The sequence below is a fragment of the Crocuta crocuta genome, unplaced genomic scaffold, assembly GCF_008692635.1.
Source record: "Crocuta crocuta isolate KB4526 unplaced genomic scaffold, BGI_CrCroc_1.0 scaffold101, whole genome shotgun sequence".
Classification (NCBI taxonomy): Eukaryota; Metazoa; Chordata; class Mammalia; order Carnivora; family Hyaenidae; genus Crocuta; species Crocuta crocuta.
The window spans coordinates 8,689,559-8,713,960 of NW_027527956.1; the positions used below are offsets into that span (position 1 = coordinate 8,689,559).

The window sequence follows — 24,402 nt, forward strand, 5'->3', positions numbered from 1 at the left end:
TGCCTGCGTTCACAGCGCTGCGGGGACATACCTGCAGGTGTCTCCAGAGGCGTGGCCATCTCACCAGAGTGAGCGTGAGGCTGCCTGGCGCCTGGCTCCCCGCTCCGCGAACAGCTGAGGGCCCGGGGCAGCTGCACACAGGGCACCACTGGAATTTTGGGTGCTGGCCCCTCGTACGTCGTGGGACTGTGTTCATGTGTTTGTCGCCCCCGTGCACCCCAGGCTTCCCTCGGGCGTGCTACTGGGTGGTGCTCATCCTCCGTTCCCAGCCAAGTTCCAGGTAATGTTAGATCCAATAAGTGTTCAGCAAACACGTGCCTTTAAACACGTTAAAAGGAGCCACGTGGATCAGTGCTGCCAGGAAAGAGAACGGCGGTCGGTGTCCGTGCGAAGCTTTGGGTCCCTGCTCCCGTCAGAATCGGCAGGGGCTTCACCGTGTGCAGAGCAGGGCACCGCGGCTCACGTGTCTGACCTTCATTTTGTTTTCTTTCCAAAGGCTTTTTGGACCCTGAGAAGAAGCTTTTCTCACATCGAATATTATCGAGGGATGAATGTATCGACCCGTTCTCTAAAACAGGGAACCTGAGGTACGTGCCTGGCCGCATGCCTCTCCGGCGCTCACGGAGCAGTTTCCAGCAGGAAGAGCCGCAGACCCCTGGTTCTGGGCCTGTTCCGCCTCCCTGTGCCCCCGCCCCGGCACTCAGCCTGCTCTTCCCACCACACCCCTGCCTGCCCCCGCTCCCCAGGCATCTGGGCAGAGGTGGGCTTAGGGGTGGGGGTCAGCTGGGGAGGGTCGCTGAGGGACAGGAGGGACAGGGTGGTGACAAGCAAGGGGGCCATGGGCCCCCCCCCCCCACCCCCGGGTGCCGCGGCCCGGGAGGAGGGGTGCTGGTGTGCCAGGCTCGTGTGCTCTTAGGGGCCTGCGTGCTGTGGGTCCCACTGGCTCTTCCTCACATCTGGAGTCCCGTTCCCACCTCTCCCTGTCACCTCCGTGGGCCCCTGCCTGTCCCGCCCTGTGCTCTTACAGCAGGTGCTCCCACCCCCTCCAAAGGCTCCTGGACATTTCAGGACTTGCCCTGTTTCTCCCCAAAAAGGGAGCCCTTCCCCTCCCCCAATCGTGCTACTATATCAGCTGTGACTCGTTGCTTCCTGAGGACACCTGGGCAGTAGCACAGAGGCCTGGGGCTCCCGCCGCTGCCGGCGTCCTCGCGGGAGGTTCCTGTGTCTCGCACGCGCGCAGCCCGATCTGGGGCCTTAGGAGCCAGGGGAGGAAACCGACGTGTTCGCTAGTTAGCGTCACACTGACGGAGAGGGAGGACGTGACTGTCACGTGCTGTCGGTCACAGTCACGGAGGCACAGGCAGCTGGGTCTCCCTTTCCAGTTTTCATCTCCCTCATGTGGAGTTCAAGGTGCCAGAAAGCGCCACTCTAGTTACTTTAGCTGCCTGCCTGCTGTTTACCTGTGGGAAGCAGACCGCGAGTAGTAGTGATCATTTCAGACACAGGAACCTGCGCGTCTGGGTAGTCGTGGCCGCGGCTGCTAGAGAACCTGGTGGTGTCAGGTGGTCCTCCTGAGTTTGTTTCCAGATCCGAGAACAAATTCACTGTGAATGTTGAGTCCTACAAGCCTGTCCACAGCTCAGAAAGGTGGACAGAAATGGAATCTTACACAGCTGCGTGAGGGCACCAGGGCAGCATCTCTGCTGGCCCCGTACGTTCTGACAGCGTTTCTGGACTCAGGGAGAAACCGTTCGGGTGCGCTGCAGGGACCGTCTCAGAAAGCAGAGCTGTAAGGTCATGCCCTCCGGCCTTCTTCCGGAAACCTTTCCCTGGGAGGGGCAGGAGCACGCTGGCCGCAGGCCTCTTAACCTGTGACTGTAAATGTGTTTGTGGCCGTCGGTGCCGGCTGCCCAGGATGGGGGCACAGCCTCCCAACGCTAACCTCTCTGCGCTGTGGCCCCACAGGGAGAGTGCCGGCTCCCCCTTGACCAGTGTCACAGGCAGTGGGGGAAGTGCAGCTATTGTGGTGTGACTTCGTCTGGAAGCTTGAGAGTTTTAAATAGGAGCTAAACCAAAGTCCCTGCAGTGTGATTTCCATCTGTTTCTGATTACTCTGTGACCTGTTGGCTACTATAAAAGATTATCGTGACTCATTATTCTTCGTAAAGTGTGTTAGTTCTGGTGCATTTTTACTCCTAGAAATCTCTTTCCCTGCGGAGACTCCATGGTGTGCATTATTGATGATCGGGAAGATGTGTGGAAGTTCGCCCCCAACCTGATAACCGTAAAGAAATACGTCTACTTCCAGGGCACAGGAGACATCAATGCTCCCCCTGGGTCGCGGGAGCCACAGGCGAGGAGGAGAGGTGGGTGACCTTCTGGTCGGCAGAGGAGCAGCGTGCTCAGACGTCCCTGCCGCGGCTGCAGTGGGTCCCAGGTTCACTTTGTTGTCATTGGTACTTCAGTGGTTAGAGACCAGCAACCACACCACTGTTTGGTTTCCACTTGGGGTTTGTTTGTTTTTTAACAGTACTAACCCAAGTATTTTCCTGATTGAGTGAAGGTTAAGGAATTTGCTTAATTTAGTACATCTGAGTCCTGCCTGTTATCCTAGTTCTCTTTTTTAAAAAAATATTTTAATTTATTTACTTTTGAGAGGGAAAGAGAGAGATTGTGAGCGGGGGAGGGGCAGAGAGAGAGATACAGAGAATCCCAAACAGACTCCATGCTGTCAGCACGGATCCTGAATTGGTGCTTGAACCCACAAACCTCAGAGATCGTGACCTGAGCCAAAGTCAGGAGTCAGATGCTCAACTGACTGAGACACCCAGACGCCCCTCCTAGTTTCTGAAAAGACCAGCGGGACACTGGGAATTTAGCCACCGCGGTCCTCGGAAGAGCAAGCTGTGGGTCATTGCAGCTCCGGCTCATTGGTGGGTGGCGCTGGGCCCTGGCCTGGAGCTGCAGGGTGCCACGTGGGTTCGCCTGTCTGGTGAGCTTGAAGCCAGTGTCTGTCTGGAGAAGGTTTGAGGTATTTCTGATGACGTTTAGTTCATAAACAAGATGTTCTGAGGTGTGCAGTGATGCTGGAGGCCCAGACCGGGAGAAAGTGGGACCTGAGGGTGTCCCTCCAGGGGATGGATGGGTTGGTGCAGCCAGAGCAGGGCAGGGGCTGCCTCCCTGGGCCGTCCCCCCTACAGCATGGAAACCAGGAGTGTTCTGTACATTTTTAAACCATTGCAAGAAACCAAAACCAAGTGACCATCTGTGTCTAGATGGTCAGACCTCAACTACCCACTGTGTGTCCCAGGCTGGGGGCGCGGTGAGAGCAGCCGTGCGGCAGCACTGCCGTTGCTCTAACAAGCGACCGTTAAACGCTGGTCCCCTTTCCTTTTGTGTGCCCCCGTAGCGAACCAGCCTTCCAAAGCTGCCGATGTCACGGAACATGCTGCGTCCGTCAGGGAGACCGAGGAGGGACGGCAGATTTCTGGGGTCGAGCAAAGTAACGGCCTTGGGAAGCCTGCGAGGGAGCTCAACGGGGGCATCTCTCCGCGGGGGGACTGGCCTCTGCCTGGGCCGGAGGAGGACAGAGGCGCCCGGCCCGCCCCCCGTGGCCCCTTGGCTGAGGGCAGGGGCCCCCCCACAGGTGCTCAGCCGCATGGCCGGGCATTGCCAGAAAAGCGGCCCACTCAGGGCACGGCGGGCGGTGAGCTGGACTTTGACCTTTCCAGTGACAGCGAGTCGGAGGCCCAGTCGTCCTCTGATGGAGAAAGTGGGGAGAGGAGGGGCCTGGAAAGACCTCAGGGCCCACGAGATTCAGGGAGAGTGGCCCAGCGGGGGGGCCCTGCTGGTCTGGGCGGGGCGAGTCCGTGCGGAGAGCCGGCCCCAGGCGAGCACCTGGACGCGCAGGAGGAGGACGAGCGGGACGGCCTCTGTGGGCTGGGCGGCGGCTCTGCCGACCGGAAGGAGGCCGAGACCGAGTCGCAGAACAGCGAGCAGTCGGGCATCACCGCGGGCGAGTCCCTGGATCAGAGCGTGGAGGAGGAGGAAGAGGAGGAGGACACAGATGAAGACGACCACCTGGTCCACCTGGAGGAGATCCTCGCCCGAGTGCACTCCGACTACTACGCCAAGTACGACCGCTACCTCCGCGGGGACAGCCCCGAGCCCCCCGACATTCGCAAGATCGTCCCGGAGCTCAAGAGCAGGGTGCTGGCAGACGTGGCCATCATATTTAGCGGGCTGCATCCCACAAATTTCCCCATCGAGAAGACGCGGGAGCATTACCACGCCACGGCCCTCGGCGCCAAGATCCTCACTCAGCTGGTGCTGGACCCCGACGACCCTGACAGGGCCACCCACCTGATCGCGGCCAGGGCAGGTACGCGCCCCCGCCCTCAGTGCTGCCCGTGGGGCGGGCCCCTCTGCCCCTGGTGCCGGGTGTGTCTGCACTGACCTTGCGCGGCTGCTCTTCGAATGGGCACGTCTGCTCGTCTCGTGGGGAATTTTCAGAAGTTTGTCCCCGCGTGGCTTCGTGTGGGCGCGTGCGTGCGCCCGCATCTCCTGGCCACCGCCACCCGCCCCCTGTGGTCGGGCTCCTCCCTCCGGCTGGGGTGGCACTCAGGGGCCAGGTGGGCACGACGGAGCCCAGGTAGATGTCCAGGTGCTCGGTGCAGTGACTGAGAGAGCGGCTAGGCCTCGGGGTTTGAAAACCAGACACGGGATCCGGGAGAACCAAGTACGTCGAAAGGGCTCAGAACCAGGAAAGTGAAGTCATTGTAGGAAAGTCCCCCTCCAACACTCAGGCTGCAAGGATTTCAGCCAAGGAAGTAGCTACCTGGCCACAGGCGAGTCAGGAAGAACCGCTGCTCAAAACGCCGCCGTTACTGATTCTGCGTGGTCCTCACAGGCCTCTGGGTGCTGTTTTCTGAGCAGAGACACCCCACTGCTCCAGGCCAGCTGCGTCCCTGCGCGTCACAGCCTGTTTGACAGTCGCAGAAAGGGGCAGTAGAAGCCCTGTGTTGGTGTGAAGCGTTGGGAGACACTGACTGGGAGGGCGGTGGGCTCGCGGCAGCCCTTGGCACCCCGCGTGCGCAGCCAGCCCAGAACCCCCACCTGGGCGCCCCGCCGAGGGTTCGCCTTGCCACGGACACAGCTGCATGCACGTCGGGAGATGTCCTTGTACCTCCCTCCCAGCCCGCACTTGGCCTGTCCATCCCCAGCCCGCTGTGCCTGTACTACCTGGGGNAGCAAAGAAGCCGAGAGAAGTGGCAGGAAGGGCCTCTGGGCAGCAACAGGCCGGGGCATTTGCACACACCTAGTGAACCGTCTCGGGGAAGAGATCTTGGACAGCTGGCGTGGGTCACAGGCAGCGGGAGACTTCGCACAGAGGCAGGTGGGCACCAGGCAAGCCCCACGGTGGGGCCCTGCTTCCTGGGGCATGCCAGACAGTGAGGAGCCGGGTTTCAGACACACAGATGGAGCCCTCGCCCGCGGCCCAGGCCGAACTGACAGACCGTGTTCCCGCAGGCACAGAGAAGGTGCGCCAGGCCCAGGAGTGCGGGCAGCTGCACGTGGTCAACCCCGACTGGCTGTGGAGCTGCCTGGAGCGCTGGGACCGGGTGGAGGAGCAGCTGTTCCCGCTCAGGGCCGACTGCAGCCGGGCCCAGAGGTAAGTGCCGCCCCCGCCGCCGCCCCTGCTCCCCCGGGGTCCCCGCGACCCAGGCCGGGGTCGCCAGTGCTTCCAGCCCCGACACTCTCTGGCTTAGGTCCCACAGGGAGGCGGGGGGCAGTGTCGGGGCCGGTGGTGGGAGCCTTCCAGCCGTTCCGTGCGTTTTCCGGGGGGAGGGCCCGTCTTGTTTAGCACAGCCTGAGAAACGCCGCCTACTCTCTGAGCCTGTTTCCCCGGGTAAAGTTGGGAAGCGGGTGTGGGGGGGGGATCGGGGTCAGGGGGAATGGCACGGGGCACTCACTGGCTGTCTTTATCTGCACAGGCTTTTGCTTGCAGTCGGGCCAAGCAGCGGTTGCTGGGTGTGTGGTCTGTTCCAGCACTTTCTCACGGCACTTGTTCTGGTCCCACAGGGAGGATGGCCCCGCGGCCTTCCCTGACAGGCAGGGCGCGCTCCCCACTGCCCTGTTCCACCCGACACCCGTCCATCCCAGGGCCCCGTCTGGGCCGGAAGTTCGCATCTATGATGCCAACACGGGCAAGCTCATCCGGAAAGGTGCTGTGGGCCCAGGGCCCCCCGGCTCCCTGCCGGTCCATGCGGAGCACTCCTCCTTCAGGTATGGGAGCCTGGGAGCCGTTGTGCGGTGGCAGGAGCCCCCTGAGCCCCTCAGACTGTGCACAAACCGAGAGCAGACTGAAGTGGTGCTGCTGCTGACGGGACGTGAAGTCGGGGCTTGCTCTGTCCTGCGGGGGCTGGGCTCGCCTGCTTCGGCGTCGGCCTCTTGCACAGTCTGTCCCGTCTTGGTCCCCGACCCTGGAACAGGTCCGGGTCTGGCCAGTGAGATGGCCTGCACGGCCCAGACACGCTCTCGGCTTGCTGGGCGCTGTCTCCAGCGGGCTGTTCGCCTGCAGACTGGATCCGCGCCCTGATGTGGGCTCACCTACCCCTGCCCCACGCCGAGGGAGGAGGGGTCAGCTCTGCCCGGTCCATCCTCTGCTCCTCTTTTTTTTTTTTCTTTTTTTAACATTTATTTATTTTTGAGAGACAGAGTATGAACGGGGGAGGGGCAGAGAAAGGGAGACACGGAATCCGAAGCAGGCTCCAGACTCTGAGCTGTCAGCACAGAGCCCGATGCAGGGCCCAAACTCACAAACCACAAGATCATGACTTGAGCCCAGGTTGGACACTCAACCGACTGAGCCACCCAGGCGCCCCTGCACTCCCCTGTCTTAACCTTGAAGAGTCAGGACACGTTCTGGGTCCGCCAGCACGCCTTGTGTGTTGCAAGTGTTCATTTTTACTGCTAAGATGGAGAGCTCACCCCAGTTCTGCAGTCCCTCCGTTTGAAAGGAGCCAAACGGGAGTGCAGGACGGTGGGGTGGGGCCCACAGGGCCTTGGGGGTTAGGCCGACGTTGCGGCTCTGAGGAGGGAGGTGTTGGGCTCAGCCGTGTGGGTGCAAGTCTGCAGAGGGAGTGGGAGCCCCTCCTGTGAGGTCCGAGGTGGACACTGGGGCCCAGGAGGCCTAGAAAACAAGAACAGGGCTGGCGGAGATTTTAGAGGTGTTTCCAACAGAGTTCTGGTCAGAGGTGGTGAGACGCGCAAACGGGCTGTGGCCCCAGTTTGGGAGGCCAGTGTGGCATGAGGAACGTGTGGGCCCAGAACTGTCAGGGGCAGCGTGAGGGGAGCCTCAGCCCAATGCAGCGCTAGGGACAGGGCGCAGGCAGAGGCCAGGACAGGAACGGGGTGGGCCAGGAGAGCAGGCCTCCGTGTGGCCGGCCGGCAGACCGCTTACCGGTGGTGATCTGCGTGTTGCCCGGCAGGTCACAGGACCCAGTGCGCTTGCCCTGCTCAGGGAGCATAGGCAGTTCTGTGTCCCCTTAGCCGGCGTCTCCCCTGGGGCACGTGCCCTGGAGCGTGCTGTGGGCCGCCTCTTACTGGGCCGATCATCCTGCTGACCACGGACAGTCATGGAAGCTGTGGTTGGAGGCCCCAACACAGTGGCCCAGTTTGTGGAGCAAAGCCAAGCACAGGGGCCCTGGGGGCAGAGGTTGGGCTTCGAAGCTGTCAGCACAGCTGGGACTTGGGACAGAGATTTTGAAGCAACAGTGTTGAGTCTTGGTTCTGAGATGTGCCCAGCGAGTGTCAGAGCCCATACCGCGCATGCGGGTGCAGGACGCTGGGGAGCGGTGGACAGGCACGTGGTAGGCGGGAAGGTGGGCGTCTGGGCCCTGTGCCTGAGTCGGTGAGGTGAGGGGGACGACACTGGGGTGTCCCCTAGCTTCTTATCTTTCTTCACAGGCAGTGCTGTGACCCTCTGTGTCGATGTCCCCACTGCCAGGCTCAGCCAAGGTGGCTGATCTGCAAAGGGCAGCAAGGGGTGGTATGTCCCCTGCACCCTGGGCAGCTGGTGGTCCCGAGTCAGGTGTAACAAATTTTTGAGTTAATTGTAAGAACAAACGTTGGAATGTTTCAGACTTAGGTTCAGGACGGTTTGGGGATTATCCAGCCTTGCTCGAGATCAGTGGAGGCACACCAGGGCTTCCGGGCTGCGGGACGAGTGGTAGTTGGGTGTTGTGGGAGCACTAGAGGTGGGCATGGACGTGAGTCAGGGAGGGCACTGCTCTGTTACAGGGAACACTGACGGTCGAGCAGCACACAGCCGCCCGCCCGTTCTCACGTGTGTGTGGTGTATGTGAGCAGGTTCCCAGGACTGAAAACCTGCGCTTTGACTCCGTCCTTTGGGAGGAAGACATGCTGAGCTGTAGTTTATTCGGAGGTGGCTCTTGTTGGTGAAATTTTCTTCTTTTTTGAAGTTGGAAGTGTGATTTCTACCAACCGTTAATTGCATTATTGCCAGTCTGTGTCAGTGTCTAATGACCGTCTATAGGATTACTAACAGGGACGGTTAAATCCTATTAATCAGGGAAGGGTGGTGGGAAGCACCATCGCTGTGGTGATGCCATCAGGGGCCCGTGAGGCTTTTTTTAGGTAACTCTTGTCGTCTTGTGTTTACTGCATTTTTTTTTCGTGTGTAGGAAACTATACATTCTAAATGTAACGAACGTTGGTAGAATTTATTGATAGATCCGTTTACGGAATTGATGAGATGACCCGTTTACATGAGGAAGGTGATGCCCATCTCAGCCACAGAGGAAAGACGAACAGGAGGGGCCCGGCACACGAGCATTTGTGAGACCCCGTGCGTTGTTTCATCTTTGTGGCCGTAGAGTAAGGGCTTCCTTTCCATTGAGACCTGTGTGTGTGAGTTCATGTTGTGCCCCACACACCTGTGTCTGTGATCCTCCTGTGTGCCCGCGGCCACCCGGGCACCTCCACCCCCAGTCCTCGCAGATGGGACTGTGGGCCACGGGGCCCCTGCAGCTGTGTGTCGAGGGCCGCGGGATGGAGGGCCCGAGAACGGTGGCTCGGCGCCATTCCGAGCCTGGAACCCTGTGAGGACCCCATTGTGACGGGGCACCTGGGGCTGTGGGCGCGGACGCTGCTCCGTGCGCTTGTCTGACTGAGACCCCGAGGATTGTGAGTGTGTCCGTCCTCCTTGCTTTGATGTTTCTGGGTCAGGGCTGGGGACCTGACTCAAGGTCATAGCTCCTTGGGGCTCTCCCGCCATCCCGCGTGTTCATGAGGGCGTTTCTTCCCCATGAGATGCTCGTGCGCGGAGCACTCGGGGACAGCGTGGGGTAAGATAGGCTCGTCCCGGTCGCTGGGTGCATCCGCCTCGGGCTTCCCCGGCGAGGCCCGTGGCGCAAGTGGCGGTGAAGGGCAGTCCCGGTCTGGGGCAGGGGTGAAGCAGCCGGGACCACAGAGGAGCAAGGTGCTTGCCGAGCTGTCCGTCGGAACTTCCCTCCTGCCCTGGGGACGGAGGACCGAACTCAGAATTACTTTGTGCTACTAGTTGTGAGCGTTTGGGGGGTGCGTTGGACGTCGTGGTATGAGCCGCTGACCCGCAGGCAGTTGTCAGAGACGCGGAGCGGCCCCTGTGCCCTTCAGCCAGGGTGCCTGGCGGTGGCGTCTTTGCAGACCTGCGGGCCCATCTCACAGACATCCGGCCATGGTTCTCTCGTGGTCAGAACCCCGCCGGCAGGGCTCCTGATGCCCCTCTCGCTTCCACCCGCTCCCCGCCCCTCCCCGGGGTACGTGGCCCCCGCTCGGTGCGGTGCAGGGCCTCCGTCTCCACTGCCGCCGCATTGCTGGCTTTCCCGTCTCACAGCCGAGCAGCGTCCTGCTGAGGATGACAGCAGGCGTGTGTCCAGCCCCGGGTGCCGCCAGGAGGGTGCTCCCAACCTTGGTGTCCACGTCCGCGTCGCCAGCACCGATGCCCAGGGTGCAGGTGCTGAGCTGTGTGCCACCTGTGGTTTTATTCACGGGTGGCGGTGCCCTCGTCCCAGCTGAGGGGAAGGAGGGGCCCGTCCCCCCCGCCGCTGCCGGCCCTTGGTGTAGGCGCCGTTTGTCACTGCAGCCACTCGACCGGTGCGTGCCCTCCAGGGACGCGCTGTCCCGAAGTTTTGTGTCTTGTTCTGGCAGTTTCTTAGCTGTTCGTTTCATACTTGAGGCCATGATGCACCCTGAGTTTCTGCACAGGGTGTGGGATTTTGGGGTGGGATCGGGTTTGCTCCCACCCAGCCCTGAGTTGTGTGTCGGGGGTCGCCCGTGCAGGCCTGTTCTGGATTCCCCCCCGGTCCCTCGATCTGTGCACATTTTGGCTTTTCCTTGATCTTAAGGTGAAAACATTCCATTTTTCACCTTCAAGTATGATGTGGGCTGTAGGTTTTCTGTGGATGCTTTTTACCAAACTGGGGAAGTTCTCTCTCTTCCCATTTTTCTGAGAGTTTTTATCCTGAATGGGTATTTTTTCCAGATGCCTTGTCTGTACTGATACCGCATGGTTTTTTGTCTTTGGCCTGTCATTCGAATTGTTTCTCTTGCTGGCTGAGTAACATTTCTCTCCGCTTTCAAGACTTTCTTCCTTGTCTTGAATAGTAAGTTTGACAACAAAGCGTCTTTTTGTGGATTTGGAGGTTTGTCCTTTTTGGATCCACTTAGGCTTCTTGAATCTGAACGTTTAATGCCTTTTGCCAAGTTTAGGATGTTTCCAGCCCTGTTCTCTGAGGACTTTTCCAGCTCTGTCCCCATTCTGGGCTCCTGGACACAAGTACTGAGTCCTGTGTTCTTAAGGCTCATTCTTTCTCGCTTCTCAGTCTGTCTTCTTCCTGACGCATAGGAGCCATTTCTCCTGTGCTTTCCGGCTCTGTCCCCTTCACTGTGACTTGGAGCCCATCCAGTGCAGTTTTAAATTTTCGGTTATCATCACGTGTTCATTCTGATGAATGAATGCTGCCGCCGTGCCAGGCCCTCTGCTCTCCCAGGCCGGTCACCAGTGCTTGGCGTCGCGTGGAAGCGTCCTCTACAGGGCGCTCTCCCCCGTGCCCGTGAGTGCGCCTCTGCTGGCTCTCCTCCTGCAGCCCGAGGGCTTTCTGTTCCTGGTAGGACGAGTGGTTTTCTTTTCTTTTCTTTTCTTTTTTTTTTTTTTTTTTTTTTTTTTTTTNTTTTTTTTTTTGTCTATTTGAGAGAGAGAGAGAGAGAGAGAGAGAGAATCCCAAGCAGGCTCCAAGCTGTTAGCCCAGACAGAGCCTGATGAGGAGCTCGATCCCATGAGCCATGAGATCAGGACCTGAGCCGAAACCAAGAGTCAGGCTTACCCGACTAAGCCACCAGGTGCCCCGCGGGTGGTTGAAGCCTGGACGGTCTCACAGCACATGGTGAGAGCCGGGACCTTACTCAGTCCTTGTGCTAGGCCGCCTCACTCCAGCTCTGCTCCGGCAGCGTGGTGGAGGCACCTGTCCCTGGGTGGGGAGCCTGGGGCCGTCGCTGCTCCCAGGCCGAGGGGTCGCCGGCTGCCCCCAGGTCACCGCAGACACAGGGTGGTGGGTGTTCATGTTACCACCCCAGGTGACGGTGGACATCTGACCCTGACACCTCCCAGCCTGGGGTGGGAGTCTCGGGGGGGGTCCAGGCCCCCACCCAGCAGAGTCTCCACGGACACTGCATAGTGGGGGGTGCTCGTGACCGGCTGGGTGGGAGGAAGAGCCTGACCCCCACTCTGAGCTGTCTCAGACCAGTGAGGGGGTGTGGTTTGCAACGTAGGCCGGCCCAGGGGAGCAGTGACTGGAGGGGCCCTGCTGTGGGCTTCTCCTGGAGAGAGCAGGCCAGTCTTCGGGCTTGGGGTCTGCTCGCTGGTGTTCCGCGTTGCTGGCTCCTGCCCTCTGCCGTCAACCCTGCAGGTGGGGTCTCCACTGGCGCCCCAGGAGTGTGGCAGAGGCCCAGCTGCCTTCCTGGGGGTGGAAGTCCGCTTGTGATTCAAAACGGACCGTGAGTCTTCTGTGTTTTATTTCCTCACGCATTTACGGTCCCGTTTTGGGGAGCTGTGCAAGCAGCACGGTGTGGGGGCCTGCAGGAGTCGGGAAGAGGGAGCTCTCCGCCCTGGGGGTTCGTCCACAGAGCTCGCCACGTTAGACGTCGAACTGAGCCATCTGGGAGATACTCGTTCACACGTGTAACGAGAGGAATGGCTTTTTTGCACTTCTTGTGACTCTCTCTGGCCTCTGCACCGCCTGTTTCCGCCCTCTGATAGAGACACAGGAAGAAACTCTGCCTCCTCCCATGTGGCCTATCCTTGGGGTCGGGAGACACCCCGAGGGGCACTGGGGGCCCTTGACTTAGTGGCCGATTCGGCATCTTACGTGATGAAGAGACTCGCCCCCTTGTGAGGGACAGCGCCCCGGAAGTGGGCTGGCCCTCACGCCCTGGGCACCAGCTCTCCCTCCAGCGCTTCGTTTGTCCACGTGTCACGTTTGGTTAAAACTGCAACCGCTTTTCCGAAGGGAGACTGTGGCATGGCTGCTTTCAGTAAGAAGATGAGTGGCTGTGTCCCGTGGTCGGCCCAGGGGCCGTGGCTGCGGGGCGGGCGGGGCGCGGTGTGGACGGCACTGGCGAGGCTCGCGTGTCAGGACGGCGCAGCACGGGTCCCCGTGTCTGTCCCTTGAAGTCCCCCTTTCATTAGACACATGGCTGGTGCTTGTCCGTGTTGTGGTTTAGACTTCGTACCCGCGTCCTCCTCAAAGTCGGGAGGTTCTGCCGCGTCGTCGGGGTCTGGGGGAGCGGGTGTGTTCGGGGGGCAGGGGGCAGAGCGTCCTCCTGCCCGTCTCGGGCCGTGGCCCGCCTGTCGTGTGTGCTCCGGGCCTGCCGCCGACACGGGTGCGTGTGCCAAGGGTGCCGTGAGAGACTGCGGGGCCCGGCATGGGACCGGCTCCGGGGAAGAACATTCTGGAAGCGCTCACTGGTCTCTCATGTTCATATGTGGTTGATGGACATAACTGTGCAGACGAGTGCCGGGTCATGTTCTCCAGTCCCTGGGTGGACGGCACACCGACTTCAGCCCCGCACAGCCCATCACTCCACTTTGCCAGCATGTTCCTTCTGTTCTGAAGAAGGAATAGAGAGACATGCTGGGTTGGTTTAGTATTTTTAAAATCTTACAGCTTGCTCGACTTTATTTTGAGGATAAGTACCTTTCTTGCTGTTTTCTGGGGAAGTGACACTAGCTCTTTACATTTTGCCCTTCACTCCGAGCCAAAGGACCCAAACGTGGCGGTGCCGTGCCGGCGGGGACAGGAGGTGTCTGCTCTCAGCCGGAGAGAAGTGCACACAGGGCGGTGGAGGGACGATGTGGCTCTCGCGACTCCGTGCTCTCTGTGCTCGTTACCTGCCCATGTCAGGCGGCCCTGGAAGCCTTTCCTCACAAGGGCCCTGTGACCTTTGTTTCAGAGTGGTTCAGCCGCCACCGCAGATGCTCGCCCAGGAGCTGCCGGACACCCGACGCGGGGAGCGGCCCGGCCCCGGCGGAAGGAAGCGACAGCCCAGCATGTCTGAGACCATGCCTCTGTACACGCTGTGTAAGGAGGACCTGGAGAGCATGGACAAGGAGGTGAGGCCAGGGGCAGGGCACCCACTGCGCTCACGCACTGCCCGCGCTCGCCCGGGGATGCGTCCACTGGCAGATTTGGTGCAGCTTAGGGTGATGCATCAGGCCGTCTGCAACATTGGAAAGCCTGGCTGCGACCCACAGAGGTGGGGGGGGAGGGGTGCCAGGGCTGCTGGTGGCCTGCACTGCCCAGCAGGAGACCCAAGATGACCTTCTGCCCGGGTCACAGCTCTAAAGCACAGGTCACAGTCGGCAATTCATGGTAGGATCTTGTTATTACGCCACTAAATAGTTTTGGGCGACAACAGTGGAATTTTTGTTTTTTCAGATGCTTAAGCGTGGGAATGGTAATAATATGGTCCTGAGTCCGTTTTGAATTGGAGGTTAAATATGGTAGGGATTGCCTTTCGGGACAAAACCACTAAACCGCAGACAATTTTGTAAGTCCGTTTGTCGTCTTACAAAAAGATGAGCTCCTGGCTCATCTTCAGAAATGAGCCTGTCCTGAGTCCCGCTGGCTCCTGGGCGCCGTGGCCCCTGCTCTCCTGCGCCAGCCAGTACCCTTGACGGGGGGCAGGGGTCCCTCCCGTTGGGGTTTCCGTTTGTCTGTAGCTGGTTCCTGCAGCATCAGTGCAGAAAGCTGTGCGTCCAAGTGAACGTCGCGCCGGGCCGGCCTCTGCTTGGGACGGAAGCCGTGCGCTGGCTGGCCCCACGGCAGCCTCAGTGTCTGCTCCGGCACCACGCGTGCTCAGTGCTCCTCGCCACCGCTGGAAGGGCACACGTGTAGAAAGCGTGTTTTAGTTTATCTTCAGCAGGAAACGTAGGCGGTCACGTTTAATACAGAACATTACAGCGAATCACCTCGTCCTCTGCAGACCCCCGTTTGCCCACGGTGTTGGACCCTGTCCGCAAATGTGTGGGTCTCCCCTCTGCCGTGCCTGGATATTTGGCTGGTGTACGTGCTTTCTGCTGATGTTTCCTAAGTGTTTTCTCCGGGAGAATTTTCTCAGCACTGCTTTTTCATCTGTAAGCCCAGACTGTTGATCTAGGACGTTGTGGACCTCACAGAGACCTGGGGCAGAGGGCGCCGGCACGCGCCTCCCCTGGCCGCCCTGCAGACATGCACAGACCAGTCTGCTAGGCGATGACGGTAACTTTGGCACTAGTTTCTATCAGGGGAGATTGGAATCTTCATGTGAAATAAAAGTGCCAAATGGAACTTTCCGTCACTCTGAGAGAGAGAAAAATGAGCCTTCACGCCTCAGATCCGAGTCCCCTGCGGTAGGAGGCGGCGAAGGCCAGAGCAGCCCCACACGTCCGAGCTGGTGAGCTCCAGGCTGCAGTGGGAGTAGAGGGCCGTGACCCCTGAGCCCCACAGCGAGGCGGATGCCGCGCTCGGGCGCTGACACTCCGCCCCTACCCCTCTTCCCGGACCCCTGCTTCTGGGGAAGCTCGGCGGCCAGAGGCCGCAGGGACGTGCATGCGCACGGCCGCGCCTGTGGTGTGGCGGGGACACTGCCAGCACACGGCCAGGGCTGGAGGCACCGTCCTGAGCACCTGGCTGCCGGGGGCCCGGGTGGTGTCGGCAGCTTTGTGCCAGGCCAGGCGGGGACGTCCTGGATCAGCGTGTGCCCCTGACAGGAGGGACACCCAGGTGTCGGAAGATGCCCGTTGCCGCTCGCGCCCCTGTCACCGTCGTCGGGGCGTCAGAGACATGCCGCCCCCGCGGACCCTGGGCTGGGCCCCGCTCCGAGCCCGCAGCCGCCTCACCGAGTCTCGTGAGCTGCGCTGCGCTCCCGCGGACCTGGCCTTGCGATGGGGAAGGCGGGCAGGGCGGGCGAGGGGAGGAGCTGTGACGGAGGCGCCGCGCACGCCGGTTTCGTAGCTGCGCAGAGGGAAGGAAGGGAGGGTGAGGCTCCTAGAGATTCTGGAACAAATCTTCGGAGAGAATCCCAGGAAGCTTCCCGAACCCTGGAGCCACTTGTGAAAGGAGGGGGCCCCGTTTCCGCCGCTGACGTGTGGGGCCGCTGTTGTTTCTGGCGGCCCTGGCCCTCCTGGGGTAACTCGGGGTGGACTCCTGCTCCGCTGTCATCCCGGGCTCCGTACAGGTCGGTGCGCCTTGGAGACTGAAGCGGCGTGCCTTCTGTGCGTTTGTACTTGGGTTCATCAGGAATGTTGAGCTGAGTAACAAAATATCTCTTGTATCAGTTCATTAGTGTGGCGTTTGCCTACGTTTACTTGAAACACGGTTGGGTTCTAGAAGCTGTGAAATCTGCCTGAGATCCCCTGGCGCGTTCCGTGCACCCCGCAGGTGGCTCCTACTCCCTGCAGTAAGTGAAGGGTCCCAGGAAATGTGACGAGAAACGGGAGCTTCCTCCCTGGTGCCGCGTCCTGAGGTCCCCATGCCCACCCACACCGTGTCCTGATGCCCCCGAGCTGCCCTCTGCACTCAGAGCCCACTGTGGTTGTGTTTCTTTAATCCACTAGAGAGGGCCCTTCAGGTAGCCTGTCGTCAGCACGGACAGGCACTCTGCAGCCAGGGTGTGCCGAGGCGGGGTCCCTCAGAGCCCTGTCTGGGCCCAGGCGCCACCTCCAGCCCCCAGCAGCCCCGGTCCCCTTCCTTCTGTCCCCCTTCGTGCCGCTGCCGGAGCTCCGCTCAGGTCACCAGGAGGCACAGCTCACCGGTGACAAGGTGCTCTAGGCCCCGCCTTGTCACGCAGCAGCCATCGGGCTGGCGTTTCAGACCAGCCTCCTTGCAAACCAGGATCTGAGACCGAACCTTGCGGTTACTGTTTCCAGACGGTCCTGAAACCACAGCAGTGCCCTTAGCCACGCCTCCTTTGTGCAGCTTTGGTCCCGCCGCACTCCACACGCAGCAGCAGAGAGTCAGCGGCAGCCCGGTGGCACCTCCCACACTCCGTCCCGTCCCTTCCTGCGGGAGCCCGCGAGGAGGAGGGCGGGTGCAGCTACGCAAGAGGCCGCGTTGACACAGCGCTTACCAGTGTGGCACTGCGATGGCCGCCTTCACCGTCAGTTACCGTGAACCGTGTCAACGCGTGTGTGGCTTCAGGCCTCCCCGGGGCGGGGGGGGGGGCGGGGGGCAGCGTGCCTGCACGGACAAGGGAGGGCCTGCTGTGCACGCGTTTCTAGCGTGCTGCCAAATGGCTGTACTTGGCGTGTCCTGGTTTACCCAGCAGAGCGCTTCCAAGGCTCAGTGACCTGGCCGTGTGCTGTGGTTCACACTGACGTGCCGGGTGTGCCCGCCCACGTGTTCACGCTGCGGCAGCAATTTCGTGTCCGCATGAGGCGGTGAGCCTTGTGGTGCAGATGCCGTGGTTTTGTGGAACCTGTAGGTTTGTTTCTGATCAGCACGTCTGGTGGTCGCATGCCTCGTGTCCCGCCTGTACGTGGAAGTGGGGTGTCAGCCATGGACGTGCTGGTCGGGGCGTTAAAGGCAGTCCCACCCAAGCTAACCGAGTGTCCCCGGGAGCCACATGACCCTGAGAGTCCACAAGAGGCAGGCGCACCAGTGTCCGTCCATGTGAACAGTTACGCTCGTTTCACCGGGCGAGGGTTCACACGACGGTGGGGCGCTGCTGGCTGGGGGCTCCGCCTGAGGCCGCACACGCCAGCGCGGGCCCCTGCGTCAGGAGCAGCGTCCCACCCCGGACGGCAAGCCTGCCCTTCTGGCCACAAGTACACATCCTGAGTAAAATGGGCACGTGTCCGTTGGCTTCAAGACGTTGAGATGAAGTCCCAGAACCTCCCAGGGACTCCAGCTTGGGGGGGCAGCTGGGGGCACTTGCAGGTACGTCTGTGACACTGCTGTAGTTTTGTTTGTGGGTTGGTGAAGAATGCATTCGTGGTGTTTTATCCAGAGCAGGACCAGTAAGGGTGGTGGGGCACCCTGTCCTGCGTCCCCGCGGCGTCCCCGCGCGGGTGTGCCTGCCGCGTCACCGCCTTGTGTCTCACAGGTGATCTTTATTCGTCACGTGTGTTCGTTTTAAGCAAACAAACGACGAAAGTGCAGAATGGAGTCCTCACTGTCCGCTCCGAGGCTGATGAGCAGTTTTTGTGGTGTGATGTGTGGGTATGGCTCCAAAATAGAAAAGTGCTGCCCTTCAAGTTAAAATGTCCAATTTATTTTGAAAGTTAAAAGTTTAATATTCTTTAAGACAAAATTCGCTTAGGGTCAGATAAGTAAGGAAATGAAGCATTAGCCGTAAATAACCAAAGGCCCAGTCCATGGTGCCCCAGCGCACGCTTGAGAGGCACAGGGAGGAGGAGCAGATTAGCACCGGCCTGGTGCTGGGCCAGGTGGGTGAGCCCCCCGGCCCCCATGAGGTCTGCAGCCAACATCCACGAACAAACAGCAGGGCCCTGGGGGCACCCGGCCAGTTCAGTTGGGAGAGCATGTGGCTCTTGATCTCAGGATCGTGAGTTCGAGCCCCATGTTGGGCCTAGGGCTCACTTTTTTAAAAAGAAAAAAATTCCTTTGAGAGAGAAGGAGGAAAGAAGGTAGTCATGGAAGTCGGCACCCGTGCAGCTAGGAAGACCAAGCGGTGCTAGTGGGGCTTTTAGGCTTTTTTTCTCCTGTGTCCGTGGCTCTGGCCCTCATTTCAGGGGGGATGTGCGTCTCTCCCACGGCTCTGCTCTGGGTCCGCCCCTGTTACGGAGCTGTGTCTCCACTCGGGCCGGGGACAGGAGCCTGGGGCCGAAAGCGCATGGACGGAGGCTCCTTTCTCTGCTTCTTTTACCCGGGTCGCCCGGCCACACCATATGGGGCCACAGCTCGGGCTCTCAGAGAAGGGCACCCTGAGTCTGCATAGGAGCCGACCTGAGCTCCAGGCTCACCCCCAGGGGCACAGATGTGGGACAGACAGCATCCACGGAAGGTGAGGCAGAACTTTCCATCTTACCCACCCTGTTCAGGCTGAATCTGCTAAAACGCAAGCGCGCATTCAGGGCGGTGGGAGGCGGATGCGGCATCGGAGCCGTCCGGGGCGCAGTCAGGGTGAGGCCAGTGGAGGTCCCACAAGTCACCCTGGACTTGAGTTCGTGGGTCCAGCGCCGTGAGACAGCTCGGTGGCCGTGCTCCCCGGGAGGAGGGAACGGCCCTGGGGTGAATGCAGAATGACGATCAAGCAGTGGGAATTCCAGAACTGGAAAGTACGCTTGCCGTACACTTGTCCCCAAAATTGGCAGGAGACCGTGCCAGTAAGAGGAGGAAAGAGCCCACAAACAGGGCACGTCTGGTCAGCATCAGAGAGCCTCACTCAGCACACGCGTGTGTGTGAGAGTGTGAGTGAGTGAGTGAGTGGAGTCCCGAAGTGGGGGAGGAGATGGGTGCGGGACAGAATCTTGGAGGAACGGTGTCCAGAAACCTCCAGGATTTGGTGAGAAGCCTAAATCTTCTGGTTTCTGATGCTGCAAGCTGGTTTGAGCAGTCGTCGAACTTCCGGAAAGCAGAGTCCTGTTGTACGTGCTGTGTCTGCTTTCAGCGCCCTTCTCCCCAGGGCCACGGCCGCCGTGCGGGAGAGGCCGAGTTTGAGGAGGGCTCTGCGCTCACGTCCGGAGAAGCAGCCCCAGGCAGGCCGTGTGGCGGGACTTGCTTTTCGTTGGCCGGAGATTATTCCAAGAGTTACTGGAAGCGAGGCATGTGAGTGTAATCCCGGGCGCCGGGCGCACTTGGTGAGCAGCATGTCCTTGCAGGGTTTAAATGCTTATTTTCACGACGGCTGGATCTCTTCCCCTGTGTCGGCAGCCCTTTGGGCGGTGAGGCTCGCCGTGTGACGGCCCTGGGGTCTGCAGCTCCTCCTGGTCCTGCGTCTTCAGGGCGGTGATGGGAACGCTCTCCAGGGCGTTCGAGGTGATCCGTGTGGGCCTTTTGTCAGAGAGGCCTTGGTAGTTACGTCACTCTAGAATGAGCGTTTCCACTTCTTCAGGATTCTGAAATTTTTATCCTAGCAGCGTTTAAATAGTATTTATAAAGTAAGTGGTACGTTAATAGATGACTTTCTGTAAGAGAAGGTGCTGGAAAAATGTCCATTGTTCTGAAGCAGATACATGAGTAAAGTAGAAAGACGAAGAGCAAGTTGAAGCATAATTTAAATACAACCAGCTTCTGACGTGTACACACGATTCCCGCTTGGCTGTACAGAATGTTCCTGAGTCTCCCAACCCCCTGGCAGAGTGAACACGCACGTCGGTGAGCTGCGCAACGTGGGAGGGGTGGGAGGCTCCTTTTCCGCCAGCGGCAGGTCCCTGGGTCACTTCACGGCGCACCCGGAGGTTGTGGTTGTGTGTGTTGGTGGTCGTGTTTAAAATAACTGGCTTTTAAAATTCCTTCCTTTTTTTAGAAAAGGCATGATGCAGATTTAAAGGTCTGAAATACTTTCAGAGCAAAATTTAATACTAATAATACTAATAATAATAAATATGATCTAACACTGATAATTCTAATAAGCTTGCTCATCAACATAGAGTATACACAGCTAAGTAAATGTAGCAGCGACACCTGAATGCAGCTACTTAGAATTAGCTCCGTGCTCTCTGTTAAATGCCTTTAGCTCAGCAGCAAACCCCGTCCGTCCGTCCGTCTGCATGTCACCTCTACAGTGACTGACTTGGTGATAGCTTTGTTCGGTTAACTGTCGCTACACTGTTTTCCATGGTGACTTCAACCTGCATTTGTTGTCCTCCAGAGCAGGTGAGCTTGGGAGCCACCACGGGTCTCAGGTTGAAGGTGCTCCGTGTCGGGATGTCCTCTCTGTCAGTCAGAGGCTTTGTCCCTCAGTGACCCTGAGGCCTCATCCACGCAGAGCAGCTCACGGACCCCGTGGGGGTGCCCGCTGCAGGGGAGGCGAGGAGCGAACAGCCCTGTCGCTGAACACGCTGCAGGACTGGCGAGGGGCAGGAGGCAGGCACCTGACCCTTTGTAAGGAGAGGCTGCGGGCGTCCAGCCTTGCCGGAAGGTTCCCCAGGGGCCGCCCCTAGTTGTCCATGGGAAAAATCAAAGTTTTCGTGAGTTAAACACCTCTAACCACCTGCCTGCCTTTGTTTTCTGGAAGAAGCTGAAAGCCTGGTCATTCTGAATTACTGCTTTTTTTAAAATTTAACTTTTAAGTTGCCACCACATCCCTGTAGTTCCAAGTTCAAAACGTCTGAAAGCCACCGCGAGCACACCGTCAGGGTTCCCACAGACCCCGCGCCCCCCCAGCTGCGGCCAGTCCCGGGTCCCTGCGGCGCGTGGGCTGCTCGTGGGGGAAACGGTGCCCTCACACCCTCCTTGCCAGCCCTTGTCGAGGGTGGGCTGACGGGAGGCTGTTGAGACTCATCTAGGAAAGCACAGCGCCCCTCTGCTCTTGCCCAGATGTGTGGGGGCCACACAGCGGCTCCGACACTGCCTGGACCCACACACCTACCCCCATCAGACGCCAGGCATGAGGGGGAGGTCCCGGGTTGTCACCCGTACTTGTGACCGACCAGCTGCAAATTGGGGTTCCATCATCTGCTGGGACGGCTCCCAGAAGTCAGGGACATGCTTATTTACGCTGAGCGGCTCACTGTGTCAGAAAGAACGTGACCAGACACGGGAACGGCCCGGTGAAGAGCCACACAGGTCCCGAGCATAGGAGCTTCTGTCCCCGTGGAGGTGGAGTGGGCCACCCAGGAGCCCCCTGAACCCCCTGCTTTGGGGACCTTTATGGAGGCTGCATGGAGGAGGCGTGATGAGTCATGAACTCCAGTCTGGTCAGTCTCCAGCTCCCTCCCCTCCCCGAGGATGCGGCCCCAAGCGTCTGCTCTGCTGACCAGCCCCGTCCAGAAGCCACGTGCAGTTGCCTCGTTAGGAAAAAATGCTGCCATCAGCCAGGCAGGTTGAAGGGGTTTAGGGGCTCGATGTTGGGAACCAGAGACAAGGACCAATGAACATCTCCTGCTGTAGCCACCGTGAGCAGTGTTACGGGTCAGATACGGGGCCCCGTGGTGGCTCAGTCGGTTAAGTGTCCGACTCTCGGTTTTAGCTCAGGTCATGATCTCACAGTCTTATAAGTTAGAGCCCTGCGTTGGGCTCCGTGCTGACAGCACAGAGCCTACTTCGGATTCCCTCTCTCCCTCCCTCTCTGTCCCTCCCCTGCTCATGCACTCAAGCTCCCTGCTTTTTCTAAACTAAAAAAGGTAACTTACAGGTGAGTGAAAATAAAAAACAAGAAAACATACCAAAAATCAGATAAACTTGTTAAATAATGATCCAGTTCAAGGTCATAAAAATGTAATTATGTCGACTTACAGGATTTTTGACATCACTGCTTTTTCTGAGTAAAGTTCCTACACACAGACAATTTTATTCCAGTGTTTTTGGGGAAAATACACCTTCAGCTCTGAAGCCTGGTACCTAGGGCCCGAGCGATGCATGTGTTAGTGTGGTCATCTTTACGCTCCACTTTGTGCCTTTTTAAATAAGTTGATGTTACCGTCTTGACGCATCCTGACGCTTCTCAGGCGCCCGTGCGTGTGTCTAGGAAGTTACGGAGGTGTTGCCACAGAGCCTCTGCGCCTGGGAGTTGCGTCCGTGAACATTTGCCTTCCTGGTGCCGCTGTGACCGTACGCGAGTCTGCGAAAGGCTGGCTGCGCTGCCCGTGTGCTGTAAGACCCCAGCCCACCCGCCAGGGGGCTGTGCAGTTTCTCCAGCACATATTAAGTTAGAACCAAGGAAACTAGCAATTTCAGTTGTGCCAGGGAAGCAGCACTCTCTGAGAAAACAGCAGTGTTCCAAGTGTGTCATTGGCAGTGGGTGCTTGGACGCCCAGAGGAGTTGGCAGCACGTTTCTGCAGTGGTGGCAGAGGGACCTCCTTTTCCTTGCTTCTCTCCTTTCCGCCGGATTTTTGTCGTTTTCCAGAGTCTTTGCTGAAAGGGTAGGATGGACTTGAGAGAAGGGCTCAGAGACCAAGGGCAGACAGGTGGAAAGCAGGATCCAGTCTAGAACCCCGTCTTCTGTTTCCACGCTCACCCCAAATCTGATGTCACGGCTCCTTCTGTGGCACAAACGGGCATTAGGAGGCAGCTCTCGTCACCTCGGTGGGCGCCCCTGGGCAGCTGGGAAGCAGACCTCCCCCAGGCTGTAGGGGCGCAGGGAGGGCTGACTCTGGGACCCCCGGCCACTAGTTCCCGTGGCACATCCGTAAATGGTGAAATGTGAGCTCTGTGAGAGAAAACCCGTGCCCTGGAGCAGGCAGGGGACAAGCACCCTGTGTGAGCCGCCGGGACACCGCTGGGCCCCGGCAGCCGCGCGCCCCCGCCCCCAGACTGTGGAGTGCCTCCCAGAAAACAGTCAAGTGCTGCAGCCCCCGATCGTGAGCAGAAGGCTGAGTCTTAGTGCCCTGGAGGGAACATCCCACTAGAATCACGCCGCCGAGGAGTGACCGTCCCGCGCTCCACGTGTCCTGCCCCAGGGGCACACTCAGGGTCCTGGGATCCCAGGAGGGCCCCGGAGGAGGGACGGGCTGGGCCTTCTCTGCTTTCTTGGCCGCCTCGTGTGCCACCGACAAGGTCCAGGCCACCGCAGACCTCGGACTCTGCCTGGCAGGCACCTGGACTCGCAGCTGTGCTCAAGGCGAGGGCACGGGGTCGGGACCAGGCGGGACCACGCTGCGTCTGCCGTAGGGGTCGGGTTCTAGGCACTGGGTGTGTGCCCTGACTGTCCCCCTTTGCCAGGTGGATGACATCCTAGGAGAGGGCAGCGATGACAGCGACAGCGAGAAGCGGAAGCCGGAGGAGGAGCGGCAGGGGCGGCCGCTGCCCCGGGAGCCCCGGGCCACGCTGCAGGCCACGGCGTCCAGCGAGAGAACCACAGCAGGCAGCCGGGGGCCCAGGTGAGAGGGCAAGGTGTGGGCCCAGGTGAGGGGGGAGTCCACGTGGGGGGCGGGGCAGGTGAGGGCGCACCCAGGTGAGGTCTGCAGGTGTGATGTGCTAACATCGCGTTCTTCAAGCTTCGGCATTTTCAGAATGTTATGTTCGCAGGACGTAGATTTTTATTAGAGTCTTTGTTGTTTCCGTTATTACTCGTGGAGACCTAACTTTCCCCGTACAAAGCCCTTTGCGTCTGTGTAAGTGGTGACGCGTGTGCCTGCGTGACCCGGCGGTCCCGCGGTGAAGGGCGGACGGCAGCACCGCCAGCACGTTTTCATAGTTGGTGACTTACCGCGTACCCAGCTGTGTGAGGCGCGGCTGATGTGACCGTGCCTGCTGGTGGTGGCTGGTGTCCACGCAGCCACACTTGCCCCAGGCCACACAGCATGCCAGGGTTACTCGTCTTTTCTGAAGCACCTTTTTGTCCCACTTGGATTTGATCATCACGTCATGTTCTCTTTGCTCGGTTTCTTTCCTTTTTGCCTTCCTCTACGTGTCTCACCACAGCGGCGCATTCGGTCCTCCCAAAGCCAGAAGTGCTGTCCCTGAGTGTCCCCGAGCCTCCCCTCCAGGCCCCTCCGCCTCAGGAGAGGCACTCACGTTCCCCGGCTCCAGCATCTTGTTTCTCTGTTCTCTTCCTTTGGTGGAGCAGATGCATCTTCGAGGGGCTTCGTGGGAGCGTGTGCATGGAAGGCAGACAAACTTCGCACGTCAGAAAAGGCCTTCCTCGCCTTGTGCTTGCTTGTTTGACCGTGGGGCGGGGCCATCATAGCCGGGGAGGGAGTCGCGTCCCTCGGAGTGCGGACGGCTTTGCTCCGGGTC

At 59.6% G+C, this 24,402-nt stretch overlaps 1 protein-coding gene across 2 annotated transcripts in view; it reads left to right on the plus strand.

The window, feature by feature from the left end:
* CTDP1 (CTD phosphatase subunit 1) overlaps nt 1-24,402 on the plus strand; it is a 49,824-nt gene that overhangs the window by 16,234 nt on the left and 9,188 nt on the right. The window contains exons 6-12 of one of the 2 annotated variants that reach the window (XM_077752708.1): nt 497-587; nt 2,200-2,366; nt 3,410-4,381; nt 5,530-5,671; nt 6,082-6,285; nt 13,513-13,672; nt 23,386-23,543. In XM_077752708.1, coding sequence (XP_077608834.1) covers nt 497-587; nt 2,200-2,366; nt 3,410-4,381; nt 5,530-5,671; nt 6,082-6,285; nt 13,513-13,672; nt 23,386-23,543 — 1,894 coding nt within the window. The remainder of the gene's footprint in view (nt 1-496; nt 588-2,199; nt 2,367-3,409; nt 4,382-5,529; nt 5,672-6,081; nt 6,286-13,512; nt 13,673-23,385; nt 23,544-24,402) is intronic. The other variant, XM_077752707.1, reaches the window with a different exon arrangement.